General features: G+C 39.5%; 1 protein-coding gene across 4 annotated transcripts in view; it reads right to left on the bottom strand.

Annotated features, from left to right (window-relative positions):
• Window positions 1-9,974: 9,974 nt before the first annotated feature.
• LOC143147612 (acetylcholinesterase) overlaps window positions 9,975-21,567 on the bottom strand; it is a 117,336-nt gene continuing 105,743 nt past the window's right edge. For all 4 annotated transcript variants that reach the window (XM_076312999.1, XM_076313001.1, XM_076313000.1 and 1 more), the window contains one exon: window positions 9,975-14,042. In XM_076312999.1, the coding sequence (XP_076169114.1) occupies window positions 13,885-14,042 (158 nt within the window). In that variant the 3' untranslated portion in view covers window positions 9,975-13,884. The remainder of the gene's footprint in view (window positions 14,043-21,567) is intronic.

Here is a 21,567-nt window from a genome sequence, read left to right as displayed (position 1 = left end):
TCTCCAGTCCGATGGACTTCAATCGCTTGTGATTGGAGATGGGCAATATTTTTATCTGAATACAAATTTCAAATAACAAATAAAAGATATGTAATCTGAATTACATATAACATAAAATTGTATTTCACGTTAAACGAATAATAGTATTTTTGTACAACTGTTTGGTCTTATAAACTAGTGTTTGTCTCGCGATTTGCACGTGACTGAATCTCAGTTCAAAATACGAAAGACCGTTACCAGGAAGAAATTCGTTGCCATTCATTTTTTAAACCTGTTGAGCAGACTTCACAATGTATATTTTAACGTTGGGTTACTGTAAATCGTTACATGTTGTTTTTATTTGTTATCTATTACTCGAATATAAGTTTTGCCCACCTCTGCTTGCAACAGTCCTATTTCCGTGACTAGTTCCCGAAGCGATTGAAATCTCGTGTGCATTGTTTCTTCGTCCGACAGTGTGGCAAGGAAGGAAGTGATTAGAAGGTAAACAAGGATGAAAAGGGGGCGAACGGAGTTCGAGGATCGGCTCGAATTCCGCAACAGAGAAACTCGTTTAAAACTTGGACCCGTTTAAAATTTCGACAAATTGAAGGAACGTTCGAAAGGAGACACGTACCACCAACCCTACTTCATTGTTAATTCGATTACTTCGTCTAGTGGTTGTCACAGATGGGAAGACTGTCAAGGAATGTCGAAATTTCGAGCGAAACTAAATATTAGAGAGAAAGAGTCTGAAGAGGACGTGCGTCAGTTTACTTTTTAATCTTTTTTGAACAAAAAACAGCTTCGAGATTGGACAGGTACATCCCTTCAAAAACGTCTAATGGAATTCTCCCTTGAATTTCGTTAAGTTCCGAGTTCCTAGTCTCTCAATCAAACAAAAATTGAGATAAAACTTGCATCAGTCTGCAAACTAAACGTTCTTTCGGTTTTCGAGAAAATTCGCTCTCCCGGGCAAAAAGTACACGCAATAAAAGCTCCCCAATAACGGTCAAATATATCCAATTCTTTAGTCGTATCCTTGTCTAGTATAGGAAAGCTTAATTTTACGGGCGTCGCTTCCGTCGGAAAATATTAGGCGGGAAATCTCGTATCAAGTCTCTCGTACCTAATCACTTCTCTCTTAACTGTGATGACAAGATATTCATTCGACGATTCAGACGCTTTTACAGTTTTTACCGTCGAGATAGCGTTTGAACTGTTAAGACAGGGTAGATAAAACGATATGCAGTAAATTTTCGTTGTAACATTGGCTTTCGGGCATTGTGCAAGCGAGTGATAACTTTGTTCGCTTCGAGGTGGTATTTTGTTATGCAATATCGTTGAGAAGCTGGATCGCACATATGTTTTGTCAGAGCGTAACGGTCGTTGGTCGAAGAAAAGGATAGTCAGTGAGAACGAGTCAGAACGAATGAGAAAGAATAAATGGCTGTCGAAGAAAAGGACAGTGAGCGAGAAGGAGCGAGAGCAAATAAGAAAGAATAAACATCGGTCGAAGAAAGGACGTTGTCTGAGAAAGAGAAGAGTGAAACAGTAAGAAAGAAGAATCAATTCAAGAAAATGAAAGCGAGTAAGAGATGTACGAAATTTTTTGTCTGTTGTTTAAAACAGTGGTGTGTCCAGTTCGGGTAAACGAGTGATATCTCAGATGCGAGTAAAAGGACTGTTTTCTTAAATAGATATCTAGAAAAATTCAATTCTAGGAAAGTGTTTTTGTGTGGGGTACATAATATTGCAACTTGTGAGAATAAAAAGTGATCGATTTCACGCGAATGACTTTTTTTGCAAATAAGAAAGAAAATTAAAGATTATTAATGTTAAAATAACGAATACTTGTATGAATTACATTGTGTTTAAGCTTATTTTCATCGGAAAAAAATCTCATTAATGCATTTGAAGTATTTTTATAAGAATGAGACTAAAAATTTGTAAATTTTATTTTTCATTAAAACTGTAATCTTTAAATGCTGATTATTGATGCGTATCATATTTTATGTTTTAATAAATCTGATAAAGATCTCTCCCTAAAAGGAATTGGCGGTTTTACATCAAGGATTTACTGTACAGAATCGTTCATGTGACTGTAATGTTGCATTGCTCAAAGGGGGTTCTCTTGTGAGTATGAAGAAAATGATCGACAAATGAGAAATAACAGGAAAGAATGGTACCAGCCGCGTGAACCGCTCCGTATAATGATCGTCTTTACCGAGCGTTTTCAGGCCGTACTGCCATCTGTTCGTTCCTTTGGGCACTTTTAATTTCTCTTCCCGTCGTTTCATCTTCCTGTGATCAGGTCGACACCCCCGACAGGGGAAAAGAGGACCAATGGTAAGCCGACGCTTGATGCCTCGAAGGAATTTCTTTTACGAATCCGTTTACTCGTTGGCTAGCTCGTTTGGATGAACCTTTTGATTCGGTCTGAATTGCTTTGGATCGCTCGATGCAACCACATTTGTTCCGGATTTAATGCATATTCGTATTAATTGTTTTCACGAAAAACACCCAGGATCTTGCAATATTTGGTAGTCAAATGAATATCAAATTTAGCTTTATAGTACACCATAAAACTGTTTTTCGATTTGCATTTAATCGAGATTGCCACTATTTCACATTGTGCAAAAAGGTAACGCTATCGATGTTTACGTGTGTGGTTCATTCATTTACCGCAATACCCTTGGACTCTTTTAACGCCAGATAGCGCTGAATGTATTATTTGTGAAATTTTGAAACCCGAAACGAAAACTGGATAAGTGGTAACCGTATGTTCCGTATTTTTTCGTCCTTTTTCTTTTTTTTTGTCAGAGGTGTACATTTTCGTTTAGACTGCTTTGCGAATCTGATTACATGTCGCAAGTTTGATCGAATCGGTTACACTTCTATCAGCAGACTCGTGCTATAGTTCTTTTTCGTTTCGTTTCGTTTGGCATCTCTTGCGAGTTGCGATTAATAGTTGCGCGTGACAAAGTATGTACAACCATACGACGGTAGCGTCTCTAATGTATATATCTCTATACAAGCTACATATGTATATATTTATATATGTTTATATGTATAATATGTATAATGTTATCATACATAATGCATTGAAATCATCGCAGTGAATTTAACGTGGCAAGGTAGACGTGTACACGTACCTGCACGCGCGCCATTCTGTGTGGTTTAGTCTTCGTAGTTTAATCAATTGACGACTATTCCATTTCTTATACTTTTTCTGATTCTTGCAGAACACTCTTCATCCTCCCCGCTCTAATGAATACACACACGCAGGACACACACACGATCATGCACATGAACACACACACGCACAAATTTTGATCTGAAACTTTTTGAGAAGAAATCGAATTAAATGAAAATTTTTTCCGAGAATATAACGGTACAGTGTTAAAGTAGTTAATTTAATTTTGTTTAGTTTCAAGGACTGTCTCGTAATATGGCGCTTAAGTGCACGTCCCTTCGTCTTCATAACCTTGTTATGTTATGGTTCTGGGTGTCAGTGTCAACTATAAGGCGAACGACGATATTCAAAATAATGACGAAAAACGTTCAGCAGACATCGAGCAGGCAAAATCTATCGCTTCAGCTGTATTCCGTAACATTCGTAGAAACTGTGCAGAGTTCCACGAAATTATGTGTTTCATCAGGAGCGAATTTATTACAAAGCTAACTAACCTCCGCGTCAAAGGTCTTTTATTTATCGATTCTTTAATTTATATACTCAAAGGGATAGAAGACAAATTTTAAAGTGAATAAAAAACGTCTTGGACGAAAGAGAGAAAGTGAAATGCGAGACAATTCGATTGATTGGATACTTACTAGTAAGCGATTCTGCCTTTACAAAGTAACTGTGCCTGAAAGATTTCAGGCTAGACTGTTGCTTCTAGTCTTACGTTGCTGAGATTCGAAGATCGAATGAAGAGATTGTAAATTGTCAGCCCTAACAAACCGAGCGGATGAGGGGCAAGGAGATTAGGCTCTTGCTTCATCCAATTCCCACCAGGGTTCGCCACATTTAAGTGCAAAGCGATCGCATTGCACAAAAGTAGAATCTCCATATCCGTGGGAAACATAGAAAACTGTGGTTACGGGTGTCTAATTGCATACAAAAATTAACGGCGTCTAAACTATATTAAAATGCAGTTATTAAAAAAACAGACGAAACGATAAGTGTGTGAACACAGCTTATCGGATGTCGAGTAGTGTAACCAAATTTTTTTTGTTTCGCTTGACAGTTAATATTTTAGGTTTGCATCTACGTTAATGCGTTTCAGTCGTCGCTTGTTTTCGCTTCATCTTTGTTTCGATGCTCGTACGATAGATTTGTGAATACGATCACCTTAGTCGACAACGAAAATACGTGTAATTCGAGAAGGAACGATTAATCCGATTCGTTGGCAACCGACGACTTCGGCACTAGTATACGTTAAGTTGTGTTTCGTTAGTGCAGAAAAGAACCCAACCTGTGCCCCTCCGATTTTAACGTGTTTTTGCAGGATGATAGAGTACAGGTCTAGATTAGGATGCCTAGAATATTGAACGTAGGTACTTGATAATTTTAGAGAAACAAGTGAGCGAATTTTAACATATTCGAGGTTATACGATGTGTATTAGTTTATCGTTGAGATCGTGTCTATCGTCTTAAATACCAAGGAGAACATACTTTTGTACAATATTAAATAACAGCATCCGGTGAGCTGCAGGTAAATGGTATTTTTTTGTTTGCATGAGAAAAATGGTACATTTGCGAGTGAAAGAAAAAAATGATAAAACCGGGAGCTTTTATACCATTTGCGTCACGACAAAACAGACCGATATTGACAGTACATAGCGCGAGTTATATCGTTTCGTAACTTTCATCGTTTATATCTTCACAATTATCGAGTGTCTACATTTAATGTTTTACATATTCAACGGGGACCAGTCGTCTACTATCCTGCAGAAGCAAATTAATATCGAAGACGGATAAATTGTGAACTTTTCTTGTTAATTCTGTCCAGTTTTCATTTAAATATTTTCTTTCGGATAAAAATTAATTTTTACGACCATTGAAAAATTTAAGGAGCTACGACACTTTACAGGGTCGAAACATAACGTAGTTCTCAGAAATTATTTTCGAAAACGGGTGTCTAATTTTATCATACGTTTATGTATTGCCTAAAAGTATGTATGTTGAATACAGAATTCACATACCTGCACGCGCGCAGGTATTACAGAATTCTTCAATTGTATGAAAACCTTTTAATTTGTTTCAATATTACGTCGAAATTATTTTTCTAAAAAAATAAAATCCGTACGTTTAATGATAGCGACGCCAATGGAGCTGATAAAAGTTCATGTTCTTTTTTATTACAGATAATTCAACGATTTCATGTCTTTTTTGTTGGGCGACCAGTTTCTTTTTCTTGGCTTCAGGTAATTTATTGGTCAAATTTTGTAAATTTGTATTTTAATATATGTATTTTTAGATAATGCATAAACGTGTGATAAGATTGCACACCCGTTTAGAAGCTACCTTATTCTTCAGCCTGTCAAAGTGATGTAACACCTTAAAAGAATAATAATCCCGTTTGAACAAAAAGTATGAATTATTTCTATAAAATAAGAAATATCCAAATAGACAAAAACACCCAATTCATTCTTGCATTGCCTGCTCGATGAGTTTCCCTATTAATGATGTTTCCAAAGGTTCGTATAAACGAGACATAAAGTTAATTACAGGAAGACTTGCAAGAGGTGCATAATTCTAGAAACAGTACCCTGTACTTTTGAAAATGAGATTCCAGTTTCATGGTTCTGTGAACCGATCTTTCGAAACAACCTAATGTTAAAAGTGCTAAAGAAAGCTTACCAAACGATAAAAATCTATTCGACCGTTAACTCTGTCTCTTAATTACCAGCCTGTATCAATTTTCACCAACATCGTGTATTATTAATTGTTAATTCCATTTTGATAATTTCCATTCCGATAATGTTCCATTTTCGTTAGGAACGGAGTGAATTTTTAAATTACGAAACCGAACCGTTTTTTTCGCGCCGAAATAATTGGCGATACCAATATTTTTCTTTGGAAATAAAAACGTGGTTGAAGGTGAAATCGTTTCTATCGGACGTCTCGCGGTGAATTTCGTCGTTGAACGGACAAAATTAAAAAATAACTTTTGAGCGGCAGTGTGTATCGCACGCTTCGTTGAAAATTGCATTCAGACTAGGGGGAAATACATGCGTGTACGTGTATGCGCGAGGTGTAATTCTACTTACAGTTAATAGTTACTATAAATCAGCGATTAATCTTAATTAATTTAGCCCCGCGCGCGCGTGCACACTACTTTTTCGATCCTCGTAAGAACGATCCTCTTAACCCCCCCCACCCCCCACAACTAACCTCTTATTGTACGCGGGAAAAAATTCACCACCGCGTCGTGGATCTATGAATTTCTATGATTTCTGTTTTGAACTTTGTTCGTGACTCAATGATCTCGGTTCTAACGGGTGTGTCGTGTCTAACCATCGGGTCCTGACAGAGTCCGATTCTCCTACGATTACTCTCCGTGTGAAGAAATTGTTCTGGAAATTTTCTTTCGTTAAAATTTCGCGTTGGAAGATTTGATCTAAGGTAAACGATAGAAATTATCAACAATAATAATCATCGTAATCGACAATGATAATTATTGCAATTGAGAATAATAATCGTTGCAATTGACAATAATAATTGTTGCAGTTGGTAATAATAATTATTGCAGTTGATAATAATAATCGTTGCAATTGGCAATAATAGTTAATGTAGTTGACAATAATAATTATTGTAGTTGACGATAATAATTATTGCAGTTGACAATAATAATTATTCTAATTGACAATAATAATTATTACAGTTGACAATAATCGTTGCAATTGGCAATAATAATTATTGCACTTGACAATAATAATCTGTTGCAATTGGCAATAATAATTATTGTAGTCGATAACAATAATTATTCTAATTGACAATAGAAATTATTATTGTCGATAATAATAATTATTACAGTTGACAATAATAATCGTTGCAATTGGCAATAGTAATTATTACAGTTGGCAATAATAATTATTTTAATTGAAAATAATAATTATTGCATTTGATAATAATAATCGTTGCAATTGGCAATAGTAATTATTGTAATCAACAACAATAATTATTCCAATTGACGATAACAATTATTGAAATTAACAATCATAATTATTGTTATAGAAATTATATACAGGTATCCACTTGCGGAATCAAAGAGTAATTAACACTCGGTGCGAGGCCGATAATTTCGCGAGAAATCGCAAGAGGGGTCATCGTGGCGTTCCTCTCGTCGACTGGTTGGCGTATTATTATAGCGTTGGTTTAGTATTTCGTCGCTGAGGGATCAGTGTCAAGCTGAATTCGAGTTGATGGAAGATTTTTCACGGGAAGTGAGGCAAAGGTTGCGAGAAAAAGAAATCGACGGAAGAAGAAATAACGCGATTTTGCGCCGGCTTATATTTCACCGTTATAGAGTAACTTCAACGATCGTTGAAATTTGTTCTAGACGTCACGAGATACACCGCGTCATCCAATCTGCGTGCAGTGGCGTCGGGAGCGAATGTACAGTACGCGCGCGAGAAGATTGCATTCAGAGTTGCGGGCGAGTCTAATCGTTCAAGGGCCGTCTTAGTCACGTACAGATGCACAGACACGTCCTTTTTACGTTCGTATATATCAAATTAAACAAAAAAATATTGAATTTTTTAAAATGGGAAGATGGTGTTTTCCTTCGAGGTGAATGTGGTACTACGTGTAAGTAAAACGTGTATAAAATTATTAATAGTGAATAGGAAAAAGCTGACATATAATAAAAAAATTAAATAATTTTTACAATATATAGAAAACTTCAAAGTAAATACTCTCGCATGAAATCTTTTCTTTTTTTTACTTTATCTATTTTAAAGAAAAAAATATTTGATCTTACATACATCCAATTTGTTATTATTTAAAAGGGCAAATTAATATTGCAAATCGATATTGTGCTCCATCTTTGCAATACCTATTGAACACATAAGAAAAATCTACACTGTTACATTTTTATAGTCAGAAATAGTATCAATGGTATTAAACGACAATCGTCGAGACGTCATCTGTTAATATTTTCTCTACAGTTTTTACTATTTAGTTACTTCGTACGTTCGATATCAGATGGCGTTGCAAACGATAACAAAGATGGGGTGATTCCCCGAAAGAGAAGATAGATCGAGAAAGTGGAATAGACGTTTTTTCCCGTGCAAAGGCTCGTTTTCAAGGAAATCGATTTTGAAAATTCGACAGACACGCGTACACTTGACTCGACTGATCGGTTTGCGTCAACGATGGACGACAGGTGATCGAGTATTTCAGGTGCTAGGGTAAGGCCGATCCAGTTCATCGCGAGTGAACACGCGTTTTACAATTCTATTGGCATTCGATCCACGTGGCAGGATTATGATTTATCGTCGATTTATCTAACGGGAGCAAAAGGGGGAAGGGGAGGGTGTGTGTGGGTGTGTACATGGAAATTAATCGTTGCAACCGAGTCGACGTCTTCGTTGAACGATCGAATGAGTTTGTCGGTTCGAAAATTGAAAATTTTTGAAAAATGTATAACGTACAGTTGGAAAGAACGCATCTGGACGAAATTCAAATGTAACGAACGAAACTCTTCGAAGAGAGTTACTTTACCATCGGTCGGTATTTCGTATTGCGTGATAGTGTTATCACCGGAATCTTTTCACTCGTAAAAATATAAATTTTTCGCCAGGACACGATCTGTCCCCCTCTGATTTTAACGAGCTTTTGCAGAACGATGAAAACAGGTCCCAGTGTTTTAATCGAAAAAACATTAAGTGCAGATACTCGTTAATTGTAAAGATATACAAGATTAATTTATTCTCTGAAATGACAGGACAGCTCACAGTCGGAGCTGTCGAAATAAAGATTCTTCATAAGTCGTTATTTAACATCGTACAAGACAATTAAAATTACTATTCAATGTTATATTTGTTTTGCAACAATCTCTCGATAGTATACACACGTGGTATACTTGAATTATTTATATCTCTGTAATTATCGAGCATCCGAGTTCGATGTTCTACGAATCCTCGTTAGGGATGTAAACTCCGCCATCTTGCAAATGCACGTTAAATTCGGAAGGGGGGGGGGGGGGGAGACAGTTCGGTTCTGAAAAGTACGTTTTGTCGCTTTATTGGTGTAGCTCTCCGAGCGTGGGTTCAACTAGGCGGTGATCGTTGGCGAGATTTTCTCCGCATCGGAATTGCCGAGCTCTCATCGCGGCGTTCAAGTCCCCGTAATTTTGTACGAATGTAATCAAGTCTGCAGTTGCTACACCGCATTACAAACACGCGCGTGTATAGGCGGCCGCAGTGCATATAGATCGAATTGCGGCTCGCGTTGCCCGCGCTCTGTTCTCTGTGTACAGATAGTCACGGGTAGCGGTGATCCAGGCCAAATCAAAGAGCGAGGGTGGGTAGAGAAGTCGCTCCGCGAAAGAATTATCATCAGAGGCGAGCCGTACCGGGTACACTTGTAAAAATTTCGCTGGCAACGAACGTCTCGACCGTTTTATTTTTACGAAAATATACAGAGTGAGAAGGAAAATAAAAAAAAGAAAAACAATTCTTGGAACAAATGTAACGGGAGCGGAAAAATAAATTCGAATCGAAAAAAAGGAATATTCGTGAAGTTATCGACAAATTTAGATTCTCTGTTCGAATAAGTGACACTTGTTCGCTTTGGGGACTTTCCGATCGTTATGATTTGTAACTAACGCGATCTGCGGATAATTTGTTGTTTCCACGCGGTGGGACGAGTCTTGTAAGCGGGCATGTCGTTTAAACGGAAACAGAAAATTGTTCGTAGCTTTTTAAATATTCAAAAGTTTTTCGATTTATGTTTATTGGGATTTTTTTGCTTCGTTTGGCGAGTACTGTCTGCTCCGAAAGTTACGAAACGTTTTTCCTTTTCAGCGTTGTATCTAATATTTGTATCTAAAATTTCTTTTATATAATAAAAAGAAGTTATTAGTCGTAATTGATAAAACGTTGCCAATGATTCATCTTGACTTCAGGTGTCACGATGTAACACGGTAAAAATATATGATTCTATTAAAAAAAAATTCGAAAAATATGATCTTGAAAAGGAAATGATTCGAGTCGATTGAATTTTTTGTTTAGCGAGTATAAAAGAATATTTGAAGAAAGTCTCTGACAAAAATTAAATGCAGTGATGATTTAATCATATTTGCTACAATTATGTTTTGGAAATAATGCAAGGCAAAGTGTCGTGAAGATGCCAGTAATATATGTGTATAATTTTCTTGTAACTATAGAACTACGAAATCTTCGAGAAATGTATAGTTGTTAAACTTCTACAGTTGTTAAACACCGGGTGTTCTACGTTAAAAAGTTTTTTTCACTCCCCTCTCCCAATCCAGGTGTCGCCACCTACTTTGCAAAGTGCCAATGTAAACGATGACTTTATCCTTCACGAGTTGCGCATGCGCGTGGCGTACGTTCATAGTGCGTGATATTTCTGCGATGTGTGCACAGTATCGTAAATGTTTCAGTCGGTGTTACAGTGTACGTTGTTCCGTGCATGGTCACACACCGAATAAATACCACACGAATGCCCACCGCAAACGCACACGCACGAATACGTAACACGCGTGCGTGAATTGAGGTTAGGTCGCATAACCGCACTTCGGCTGCGCCTCGCCTTTTCGTTTCGTTCGTGTTCCTAATTTTAAACGAGCAATTTTATCTTCTCATCTTTGCGTCGTTTATATATATATATTTTCTTTGTATTCGGATGCAAATATATAAACAACGTTACCGTTTACGCGAAATGTAAATATTTATTCGCTCGTTTATCGAATCGATCTCCGATCGAATAAACCTGGACGAAAATGTACTTTCACCGGGATAAAAATGAATTCACTTCGTCTACGAACGATGAAGCATTATTCCCGTTATCTCGAGAAAATTGTGTAAATTGTGTCCAACGTTTTCTACGAGCCAGAAATAAAGGATGACGAACGAGCGGATAATAGCCGTCGGTTTTATCAAATTTTCCAACGACCAGCTCGAATTATCCTGTCGAGTATATCCAGGGGACGAGTGCGTCCCGCGATAACGTCCAGGTCGACGGCGATCCCGCTCATAAAATAAAAGCTCCGATCCGGTGACCCACATTGCTCCCGCGTTGCTAGTAAAAGGATGAAACCTTCGTCAGTGCACGTGCACGACGTGCTCCCTCGATCGTACCTTCCACAATACGAGATGAAACGACAGCACGTCTTATACCCCCTCTCTTTCGCGCGCTTGCGCAGTTACGAGAAGAAAATCGCCTGCGTATCGGATATCCCCCCGAGAGTGAACATTCCGAATACCGTTCTTACGAAACGTATTCCAACGGATAATCGTTCCAGTTGTTTGCTCGGTGTAAAATTACGCGATATTCCATATTCTTGGAACCCTCGTCCGAGCGATTTTAAAATGACAATTTTTTTCCCACCGAAAGATACTTCAAACCGAACAAACCGAAAAATGAATCATATTTTTTATAAAACGGATAACTATTGGAACTGTTTAATTGGTGTAAAATTACAGGATATTTTAAACTTTTGGAATTCTTTCCCGATCGATTTCAAACTAACAACAATTTTTGTTCCACTGGAAGATACTTCTAACCGAACAGACTGAAAAGTTACGAAAGAAAATGCAATTCAAAGAAAAAAATGTATACTACGTCAACCTAACCCATATCTGTGGACTGACTAGATCGTAAATGTTCATATGAGTATGGTTAAAATTGATAAAAGAGTATTTGTCGTGTCTTTGCGTCATAGCAAATGCAAGTCCAATATTTTTTACATCGATACGAATATCGTCTGTAGATAAAGTAATTGAAACGAAAACTATACTCAGAAAGATACGGATTCTGTTAATCGTTATTATCGTAAATAATAACTTTAGCGACAATTGGTTCGCACGAATGCTGCATAGTTCGAAAGGTGACACATAGAGGTTCCTGGTACGATATTGCATCGCTTATTGTTATTCCACGAGTTCTCCAATATGGCTCCCTTCGAACTGTACGATAACATTCGTTTGAACAAATTTTCGATAAAATGTTATTACCAGCGAAGTTATCGATGTGGTTCCCCCGACTCTGTATAATTATTTGGGGCGTGCTTCGATTTTATTCTACGCACGTAATTTTCGAAAATCATTTAGGGTCAACGTGACCTGTTTCTGTTAAATGTCTACCTTCGAAGCTGGACACAACTATTCAAGCTCTCTATATTTTTTCGAATTTGTCATCGAATTCAACGACAATAAAATATTTCCATTATCGAACAAGAGGAAGCCATACCTTAGAAAGAACTTCGAACTCGAAGCTTCGACGAATTCCACGATTCATACGGTTCAAGTACTCAGATCTCTCTCGTTTCATTCGATCCGATCCGATTGAAGGGAAACAGGGTTAGGATAAGTGAAATTACAATACGCGGTGGAAAGTGGAGGTACGAGGATGGTTTTACGTTGTGCGAGTACTTGCAGTTAGGTTAGGTCGGACGAGATGGCGTTAGGGTGCTCTCGGATAGTCAACGTGTCTTATTGACACTTACAGAGGGAAGGTCCCAATCTGTCCCCATTCGATTTTAACGCGCTTCGGCAGGGTGATAGAGGACAGTGACTTGTTGCAACGTGTGAAATATCGAGCGTAGATAATCGATAATTGTAAAGATATAAATAATTAAATTTACCGTATCGTATCTTTCGTTTGCGAAAAAAAGAATACCTTCGACTGTAGCTTTCCAGATATCGTTATCTTACAAGAACACGCGTTATTATTTACTTTTTCCAACACAGGTACGATAACGTTCAAATAACGATCCCAAGTGCGTTATACTTTGGTCACGTGTATCTTGAAAATTATCGAGCGTCTACGCTTAATATTACACGTTTCACAATCGGAGACCTGTTCTCTACAACCCTGCAAAAGCGCGTTAAAATCGGAGGGGGACAGATCGGGTCCCTCGGTTTCAGCGCGCGTTCTTGTAACCGACCACGACCAGAGGAACGCCCCAGCGATTATGCACCGCTTCTTTCTTCGTTCCGTACGGTTCATTGGGTTTCACGACACCCGTTGAGTTACCAATCCCCTTTCTTAGGGTCTCTAGCCTACGATTCGTCCCCGTTTCGTGTTACCAAGGCTCGGTTAGAAGCGTAGCCCTGATCCTCGTGCAGCCAGGACCCACCCCGTTGATCGTTACTCTCGAAAACTTCAGAAACGAAAGAAAGGATGAAAAAAAAAAATAAAAAATAAAAAAAAATAAAAAGAAGAAGTAAGTGTCGGAAGATAAAACAGCACTTCTCGGATGACACATGGGCCCCCGGGGGAGATCCCCGAGTCCTCTCCTTTACCTAGTGCACAGTTTCTACCGTTCCCTCTCGAAGGAGGGGTCTCCGTAGATCTGTCCGCGAGCGAAATTTCGTCTCACCACCGAAACAGGAACTCGTCGACCGCGTCCGGCCGATCGAGCACACTCGACCACATTGATATGTCTGTTTTTTTCTTTTTCGTTTCGTTTTTTAGCTTCCTGTGTGTGTGTGTTTTTTTTTTTTTTCCGGTCGTCAGCGGTTACCCATCATCGTGATCGTCATCGACTCGTTGTCACCGTTCGCAGGACCGTCGTCCTATGTGCGGTCTGCTCGTCCGTGCTCTCGTCCTCGTTCCTCCCGCGCGTATCCATCGGGCTTCATCTCGCGTTTCACCAGCCAATCACAACTTCCTCAACGATCGAGGACGGTCCGGACAGCCTGCTGCGGGAGCTAGACGATACCTCTGGCGTCGAAGATCGGCAGAACGCCGATCCTGTGGTTGAACAGTCCGCCAATCAGCATCAGACTCCCCACCACCGCCGCTAAATGATTGCCGTTGTTCACGGTGGTGCCGCTGCACGTCTCCTTCGAGGAGTTCTCCAGTCTCGCTAGAACAGAAATCACGGTGGGATTTGAGCTGTCGGCAGTATTGCCACCTTGGATTTAGGAAAATTGGTTAAAAACTCCCGTAGAATTTCGTAGATCTCGATCGAGAGAAATCGGTAATTCTACGGTGTCGCATTATAGGATTCTAGAAGTAAATCAATAATAAAAATAATTATATAGATTGTTAAATAAGTTTTGTCGTTCGATAAACTTGTCGAACAACCTAGTATGTAAATACGTACGACAATTGTGAATTGTAGCTTTTAACATACATAAATCTAGTTGGAAAAAGAATCCGTGGATCTACATAAATTTACTTGGAAAAGAAATCTCTGGATCTACGTAAATCTGCATTGAAAAAGATTCGTAGGTCCACGAAAAAATTCGTAGAGTTGGCAACACTGGTGGTTGGTTTGCTCGGAGGATTGCTTCTTTTAGCGACGAATGTATTGTACGTTGAAAATACTTTGAAGATAGATAAATGCTGCTTCGTCTTTCTACGAGTTTATGGCCGGGTCAGAGGATGATTGGGACTGTGACATAAACCTAAACCATGTACCCTAGGGGATGATCGCCCGTTGATGGGATTGAGTAGACTGAAGTGTCGGGAGGCACGTGTCCCACGTTATGTTGCCCAACGAAGGAATGTATTGTCACGAAAGATCCAGCTATGCGGAGTGAGAGTTATTTCAAGGAGAAAGAAAGAACAGTTTTGGATCAAGAAGAATGTGATACTATGCCTAAGTATGATAGAATTCGAGGAAGGCAATGTCCTTTGGTTGGAGGACTGTGAGAAGAAGATTGAATCTTTAAATTGAAACGCGTGATCTTTCATACAATAAAGGTTTTGACAGTATTATTGGGGCGGTAAAAATCATGATTGAATATTTGACTAAAAACATGTTAAACTTAGTCTACTTAAAATATGTTTAATTTTAATAAGTTCAATCGAAAAGCGAATAGGGCACGTTCGAATTTACTTGAAACGAAACGTTAGAAATTTTTTGTATCCCTACCTTGTTGTTCACAATTTTTATCCGCATGAAAATGTTGCTCTCGCGTCGCGAATATTAATGGGCTTTTCGCGACTAGCCGCGGGACGTTTTACCGTCGACATTTCATAAAGCGTCCGGAACAATGGAAACAGCGAGGCAGACGCGAAACAACGAGAGCGAAAAGCTCCTTCCTTTGATGTAGCGAGCGCGTTAATCGGCCGAATATAAAAGTGATAAGGCAAAGAGAAAGAATGAAAGAGAGAAAGAGAGAAAGGGGGAAAGAAATAGAAAGAGAAAAAGAGAGAACTAAGAAATCCAGGATAGTCGAGAGAGTCAAGAGGGCCAGGAGATCTAGTTAGGAGAGCCAGGAGAGCCGGGAGAGTCAAGAGGGCCAAGAGAGTCAAGAGAGCCAGAAGAGTTAGGAGAGTCAGGAGTGCCAGGAGATCCAGGAGATCCAGGGGAGATCTAGGAGATCCAGGAGAGTCAAAAGAGGTAAAAGAGGTAGGAGACTCAGGAGAGCCAGGAGAGCCAAAAAAGCTAGGAGAGTCAGGAGAGTCAGGAGTGCCAGGAGATCCAGGAGATCCAGGAGATCCAGGAGATCCAGGGGAGATCTAGGAGATCCAGGAGAGTCAAAAGAGGTAAAAGAGGTAGGAGACTCAGGAGAGCCAGGAGAGCCAAAAAAGCTAGGAGAGTCAGGAGTGCCAGGAGATCCAGGAGATCCAGGGGAGATCTAGGAGATCCAGGAGAGTCAAAAGAGGTAAAAGAGGTAGGAGACTCAGGAGAGCCAGGAGATCCAGGAGACTCAGGGGAGATCAAGGAGACCCAGGAGAGTCAAGAGAGCCAAAAGACCTAGGAAAGTCAAGAGAACTAAGAGAGTCCAGAGAGCCAAAAGAGCTAGGAGGGCCAATAGAGCCAGTAGAGTCAGGAAAGACAGTTGAGTGTCCCTTTATGAGGCGGATTGTGGACAAAAGAATTAATTTGGCTTCGTGTGCAATGAGCGTTGCGTCGCACGCCTCACTCTGCTTCGCCGTCTATGCTCCCCCCTCTCCCTTCTCCAGGGAGAACTCAATTAAAATGCACCGGATAATCGGAGATTACGGTAGCTTTGCAGCTGACATCGGCCGTTGAGAAATTAATAGGCGCGGTCGAAGGATCGTGGTGACCTTTGCCCGTTTTTGGCGCGGCGCCGAGCATTTCTCTCGAACGTGAAACGTTCAAGGGAATAGAGAATCCCCGGGGTGAATCTTCGCGAGAAGATATTAGCAATCGCACACTACAGAGACGCGTTTATCGCGAAATCGAAATAATCGCGAATTGTGCAGCTTCTTGAAACTTTAATCTCGAGATCGATCTACGATATTTTGTAAAAAAAAACGTTTTTTTGAAAAATAGTTCTTTTTCGGAAGAATTCTCTTGCTCCTGATGACACATCTGGTGGTGTTACTGGAAAATACCCCTTCACATTTTAAATAACATTGGAAAAGAATAAAATAGTACTTTTTATTTTTAACCGGTAAAATTAATAGCACAATATCTACTAAATCGAACAAAATTTTCGTAAAGAATATTTCGAGTGAGACAATTACGACTCTCTCATATTTGTTTCGCATTACGAAATTCATATTTTTTTTTTTAAGATGAAACTTGCTTTTTACTCTTTAAGATAAAACTCACTTTTTACTTTTTAAGATAAAACTTACATTTTACCTTGTAAAAGATAAAATATTACAAAAAAAAAAATTAGAAATTGTTTTGCGTTTGTTAGAAAGTTGAGTCTCTCGAATTCGGGCCCCTCGTGGTTCGTGCGCGCTGCCCACCCTCGGTCACGCCACTGGATACATTCTTCCAGGCGTGAAAGTTATCAGCAAATTGCGCGTCGTGATTCAGAAGGCACGATGGCTCGGTTCCGCGCCAATGCTAACAGGGGAATGACACCGTTCCGCTCTTGCTCTAATTGTAACTCTAATTGTAACTGCTGTTTGCAAACTTTCCACAGACTTGGTGCACACGCAACTGGCAGAATGCCGGATACTCCGGTTCCCGCGTGGTACGCGTATCACGAGCCCCGTACTACATTGTTCCTTCTTTGCCGCAGCTTCGGGAAACTATAATCGGGACAAAAGCGCCTTCGATGCTCAAGGTCAGTCGGTTGGCCGTGAATCACTTGTACCACGGTTTGTTCTTTCGGAAAGTGGCAGTGTGCCTTCCTCGTTTGATAGGCAGCGCGTGTTTGGAGAGACGAGGGACAGATTGGGCGGAGTGGGGATAACCAATCGAGAGGGTGGGGATAGCCCGTCCGTTGGCCTTGAATGGCCAAATAGGCTCGCTTCGACAACCACTCCTTTTTCATCATCTTTTCGTGCGTTACTTTCTATGGACTTCTAATAGTTTTAACGAACAAAAGTGAGAATAAGAAAGTGTTGGATCTCGCAAATTTTCCATTGCATATTGTAACGTAATGCAGTTTGTAATATTAACCATAACCTTTGCAGAATGTATCAATTTGTTATCGAAATCGAGCATACAATTTTCCGCAAAATTCAATACACTTTTCCAAACACGTATCATTGATCGAATATTTGTTCTTTCAAGTTGAGTTTTCTAAGTTGTGTTTAATACTTCAATACTTTTAGAAGTGGTAAGTAATTTCAATGTAATAATAAATAATTGTCCCAATTTTATTTCATATAACGTGTTTATCAACTTTGAGGGGATTTTTTAAAGAAGTAACAAAGGGTGTTGTTGAGATTTCTTGTGTATTATTTTTGGACATTTTAAACTTTAAATTCGTATCGAATTTAATTAAATCGTTATTTTTGTGCGCGATATAGATGCATTTTTGCATTAGATCGGAAATTAATTAATTTAAAAGTTATGTGTTTTGTACTAAAGATTTCCATTATTATTGAAAAGATAACACAATTCCGGTAAGGAAATTTCTCAAATTGAATTCTCGAATAAAATAAATACCGAAATTATAGAAGTGGTCCAAGAAAATGATTTGTTAGTCCCTTTGCGTCTTGTAGGTTTTTCCGCACTTCCCGAAATTAAATTTCTTTCTCTATTTCGGAATAGCTATAATATATTTCCTCCTCTTTTAATAATATTATTTACAAAATCTCTAACCAACTCTAACCACGAGAACAATATATTTCTAAAAATAACGTTAACAAATAATGTATACCTCGGTTTATTTTTCATAAAATCTCTGACTAACGATACGAGTCCCTCAAGTACGAAGCCACGGGGGCAAGTGCCCCGTTTGCCCTGTGCTAAGGGCAATATCGAAGAAAGGTCCCACCGGGAAATTCTTTGTTCGATCGGGTCGCGATTGCGTCTCTGCTTTTTTTTTTATTTATTTAATAAGGAAGAGAACAACTGTCGGCGATCGATCACGTGATTTCGTGGCGCTGAAGAAAAATCCCGCTAGACGGATCGCCGATTAACGCGCAATTATCCACGCGTCTCCGCGCGGTCCTATGTTCGTATTAGAGAGCACACATGCGTGCACGTGCACGTATACGCCGTGGCACGACGGTGGTGGCGGTGGCATCGATCCACGCTGCTGGAGCGGCCAGTTCCAGCCCCGTACCCTCGTTTGCCCTGCTCGTCCGTTCGTTTCGTTCCTGGGTGCTGCGATCAAAGCCCCTACTCCTCACGTGCCGTATCGTACCGCGCCACCTCCCCTCCACCGTCGTCCTTTACTCCACCGCGCGCCGTTCCCCCTCCATCGCGACTCTATCAGTGTTGTTCCGAGGCGCGAGCGCGACAAAACTTGTCCCCGCCTAAACGGGCCTCCCCTCCCCTTTTTTCGGTCTCTTGCTCGTTCAGTTTCGTCGCTCTCGCCGAGAGATGACAATAAATGAAAACGATGCACACCGTCGTCGACCAATCATCATCGATGTTGGATACCAACTCTAAGCATCACCCGATAAATCACTTGAAAAATCATCGTCGAGACAATGTACACGATGCGATCGAAAAGTTCGGGAACTTCTGCAACAGATGACGTTAGAGACGATATGTAAACATACGGGACTTTGAAGTTCTCGTGCTTCGTCCTTCTGAAGTCCTTGAACTTTTTTCGATCGCCGAATTACTTTGTTACTTGTATTTCGAATAAGATAATTCTTTTATTCGGTCGAATATTTATTTGAATATTTTTTTAAATTATATTTAAATGTTCTATCGCGACAACTTCTTCAGGAATGTAGATTTTATAGTGTATCGTACGTGCAAGTTCAGAACAGGTATTATCGAAGAGTGAGTATACAAGAACTAAGTAAACAAGTAAGCGGGCTGCGTCAGTTTAACTGACTTCTTTTAAGATAGAAAAGTTTGTCACTCGGTACTAGTCGCTAAGAGGAAAAGAACGAAGCAATTCATTCTGAAAAAAATATTTCTTCAAAATTTTTCTCAAAAGCAATACTTTCCTTCCCTATAGGTTGGAAAATAAAAAGTAGTGTGTTCCATTTGTCGATTAAAATTTTTGTTTTTTTCAAAGATAATTTCTTAGAGTTAAAGCTAAAGAAAGTCGACTTATGAATCGTCTCGCGACGATTTCTATCAATTTTTTATTGAAACGGTAAATTTCAGATGATTTTTCATGTTTCCGGGAACAGAGAATGTTTCAAGTTCCGTTTGCAGCTAACGCGGCGTCCGACGCACGAATTGCTATTAATTACTGTACATGAGGCTCGGATCGCTGGAACAATGATACATACACGTAGCCTCACTTTATGCCGGATATACCGATTGATTGTCCGTCGTCACGGCAACGAGGAAACAGTTACTGTTCGAGATCGCGAGCCATCGTTATTAGCACTCGACTATGGATTGCAAATTTTCGCGAAAACTAATTGCGGCGCGATTGTACGAAATCTCCCATTCCTATTATTTCTAGATTAAAATCGGTAACTCAGTGTTGAAACGTACGCTCTCGGGTCAAAACGCTTTAAGGAGGGGTGGTAGCGAATTTGTTCTTAGAATATACCTTTCGTATCTTAGACTGAGATTCAGCTATGTAAACACTATACAACGAGAAAAACGAACGAAATACACTAAGAGTAAGCGCAACAACGAGCACGTTTCGAATTACAAGCGCTCGGTCACCGAACTTTAAAGTGACACCGCACGTGTGACGATGTGACAGCCGTTAATGCAATCTAAAACTGTTTACATTTCTCATTATACCTTCACGAGAATGTTATCAATGAATCGATGAGATTCTCTTAATAAAAATGAGATCAAACACAACTGTATTCAACAATTTTTTTCTCACACGTGGTACAAATTTTTTTGAAAAATTTTTGATCGCGTATAATTAAAAGTAGTCTGAATAAGGTCGTGTTTGTACTCATTTTCAAGCGGACTATCTTACCGATTTATTGATAACAATAGTTTTTTATAATATATAATTTTGTATAACAGTGACAAATATAAAAGTGTTTAGCTTGCATTAACTGCCACAATATGCGTGTGTTAAGTACCTTTGAAGTTAGGTTAAGTAGTTTTTAAATCCATGTTACAGACTGTTTGAGTCGACAGCGGTGGGAACGCTTCGGTACATTTTATCGAGGGATACACGCTGCGTTTTAAGGAGGCACATCCGTAAAAAGTTAAAGATTGGAATTCGGTGGCTTGTAATTAATCATTTAAGTTTCAATATTTAAGAAAATATCACCTCCAAACTTAATCTGCGTTTTGTATCTTACGAATGGATAATCCGCTGTTTGTTCATCCCCTTTCAGTTATTAGATACACATACATCGACTTGTATTGTCGTCGTGAAAATTTTTCTTGAAAAAATATAAATAGATCAAAATTATTTTTGCAAACCAAGCGGACGATCGGGTTGAAATAGATAATTTAATTTTGTTACTTTTCTACCAGGGTACCCAGGGGCACCTAGGGGCACGTGCCCCCTTTTTGCGTTCTATAAAATGCAATATTTCTTCTATTTTTTTTTTCTCGAACAAGGTGAACAAAGTCGTTAAAATTGTTCGATTCGGTTCCATGAGCTCGAAGTAAAATTCTTCCGCTGTTTGCCTCGGACCGATCTTGGGTAAAGCTCGTAACTTTCACGACAGGAAAACGCTCACGGATTTATGGCCTGGCCCGGATAATTATAAACTCAGTGGCTGGCGATAAAGATAATGCAGCGCAACAGTGATTTGGGTCAGGCTACCTGTTCTTCTTCGGATCGGTTGCGAGGGTGTAAGTAGGAGTGGGGGGAGAGAGAGAGTGGGAGGAGAGTGAGAGTGGAGGGAGAGAGAGAGTGGGGGGAGAGGAGGAGGAGCTTGAAGAGAGGAGTCAGTCCTCGATGGTTCCACAAGACGCAAGTCGCAAAGTGTCTTTGCCACAATTATCCACGACCTCGCTTCTCCTCGAGAAAGTTGTTCGGAGGTCCGGTGATACCCGACGACAGTTAACCCCGGTAAAGTAATTCGGTGAAAATACATCGGAAGGGAAGTTGGTCGGTCACCAGAGAGATGGATCAAGTTTGATTAGCGTTTCCGTTCGTCGAGAACTT

Source organism: Ptiloglossa arizonensis, chromosome 5 (genome assembly GCF_051014685.1).
Source record: "Ptiloglossa arizonensis isolate GNS036 chromosome 5, iyPtiAriz1_principal, whole genome shotgun sequence".
Taxonomy (NCBI): Eukaryota; Metazoa; Arthropoda; class Insecta; order Hymenoptera; family Colletidae; genus Ptiloglossa; species Ptiloglossa arizonensis.
This window is presented reverse-complemented; position numbering and strand designations above follow the sequence as displayed.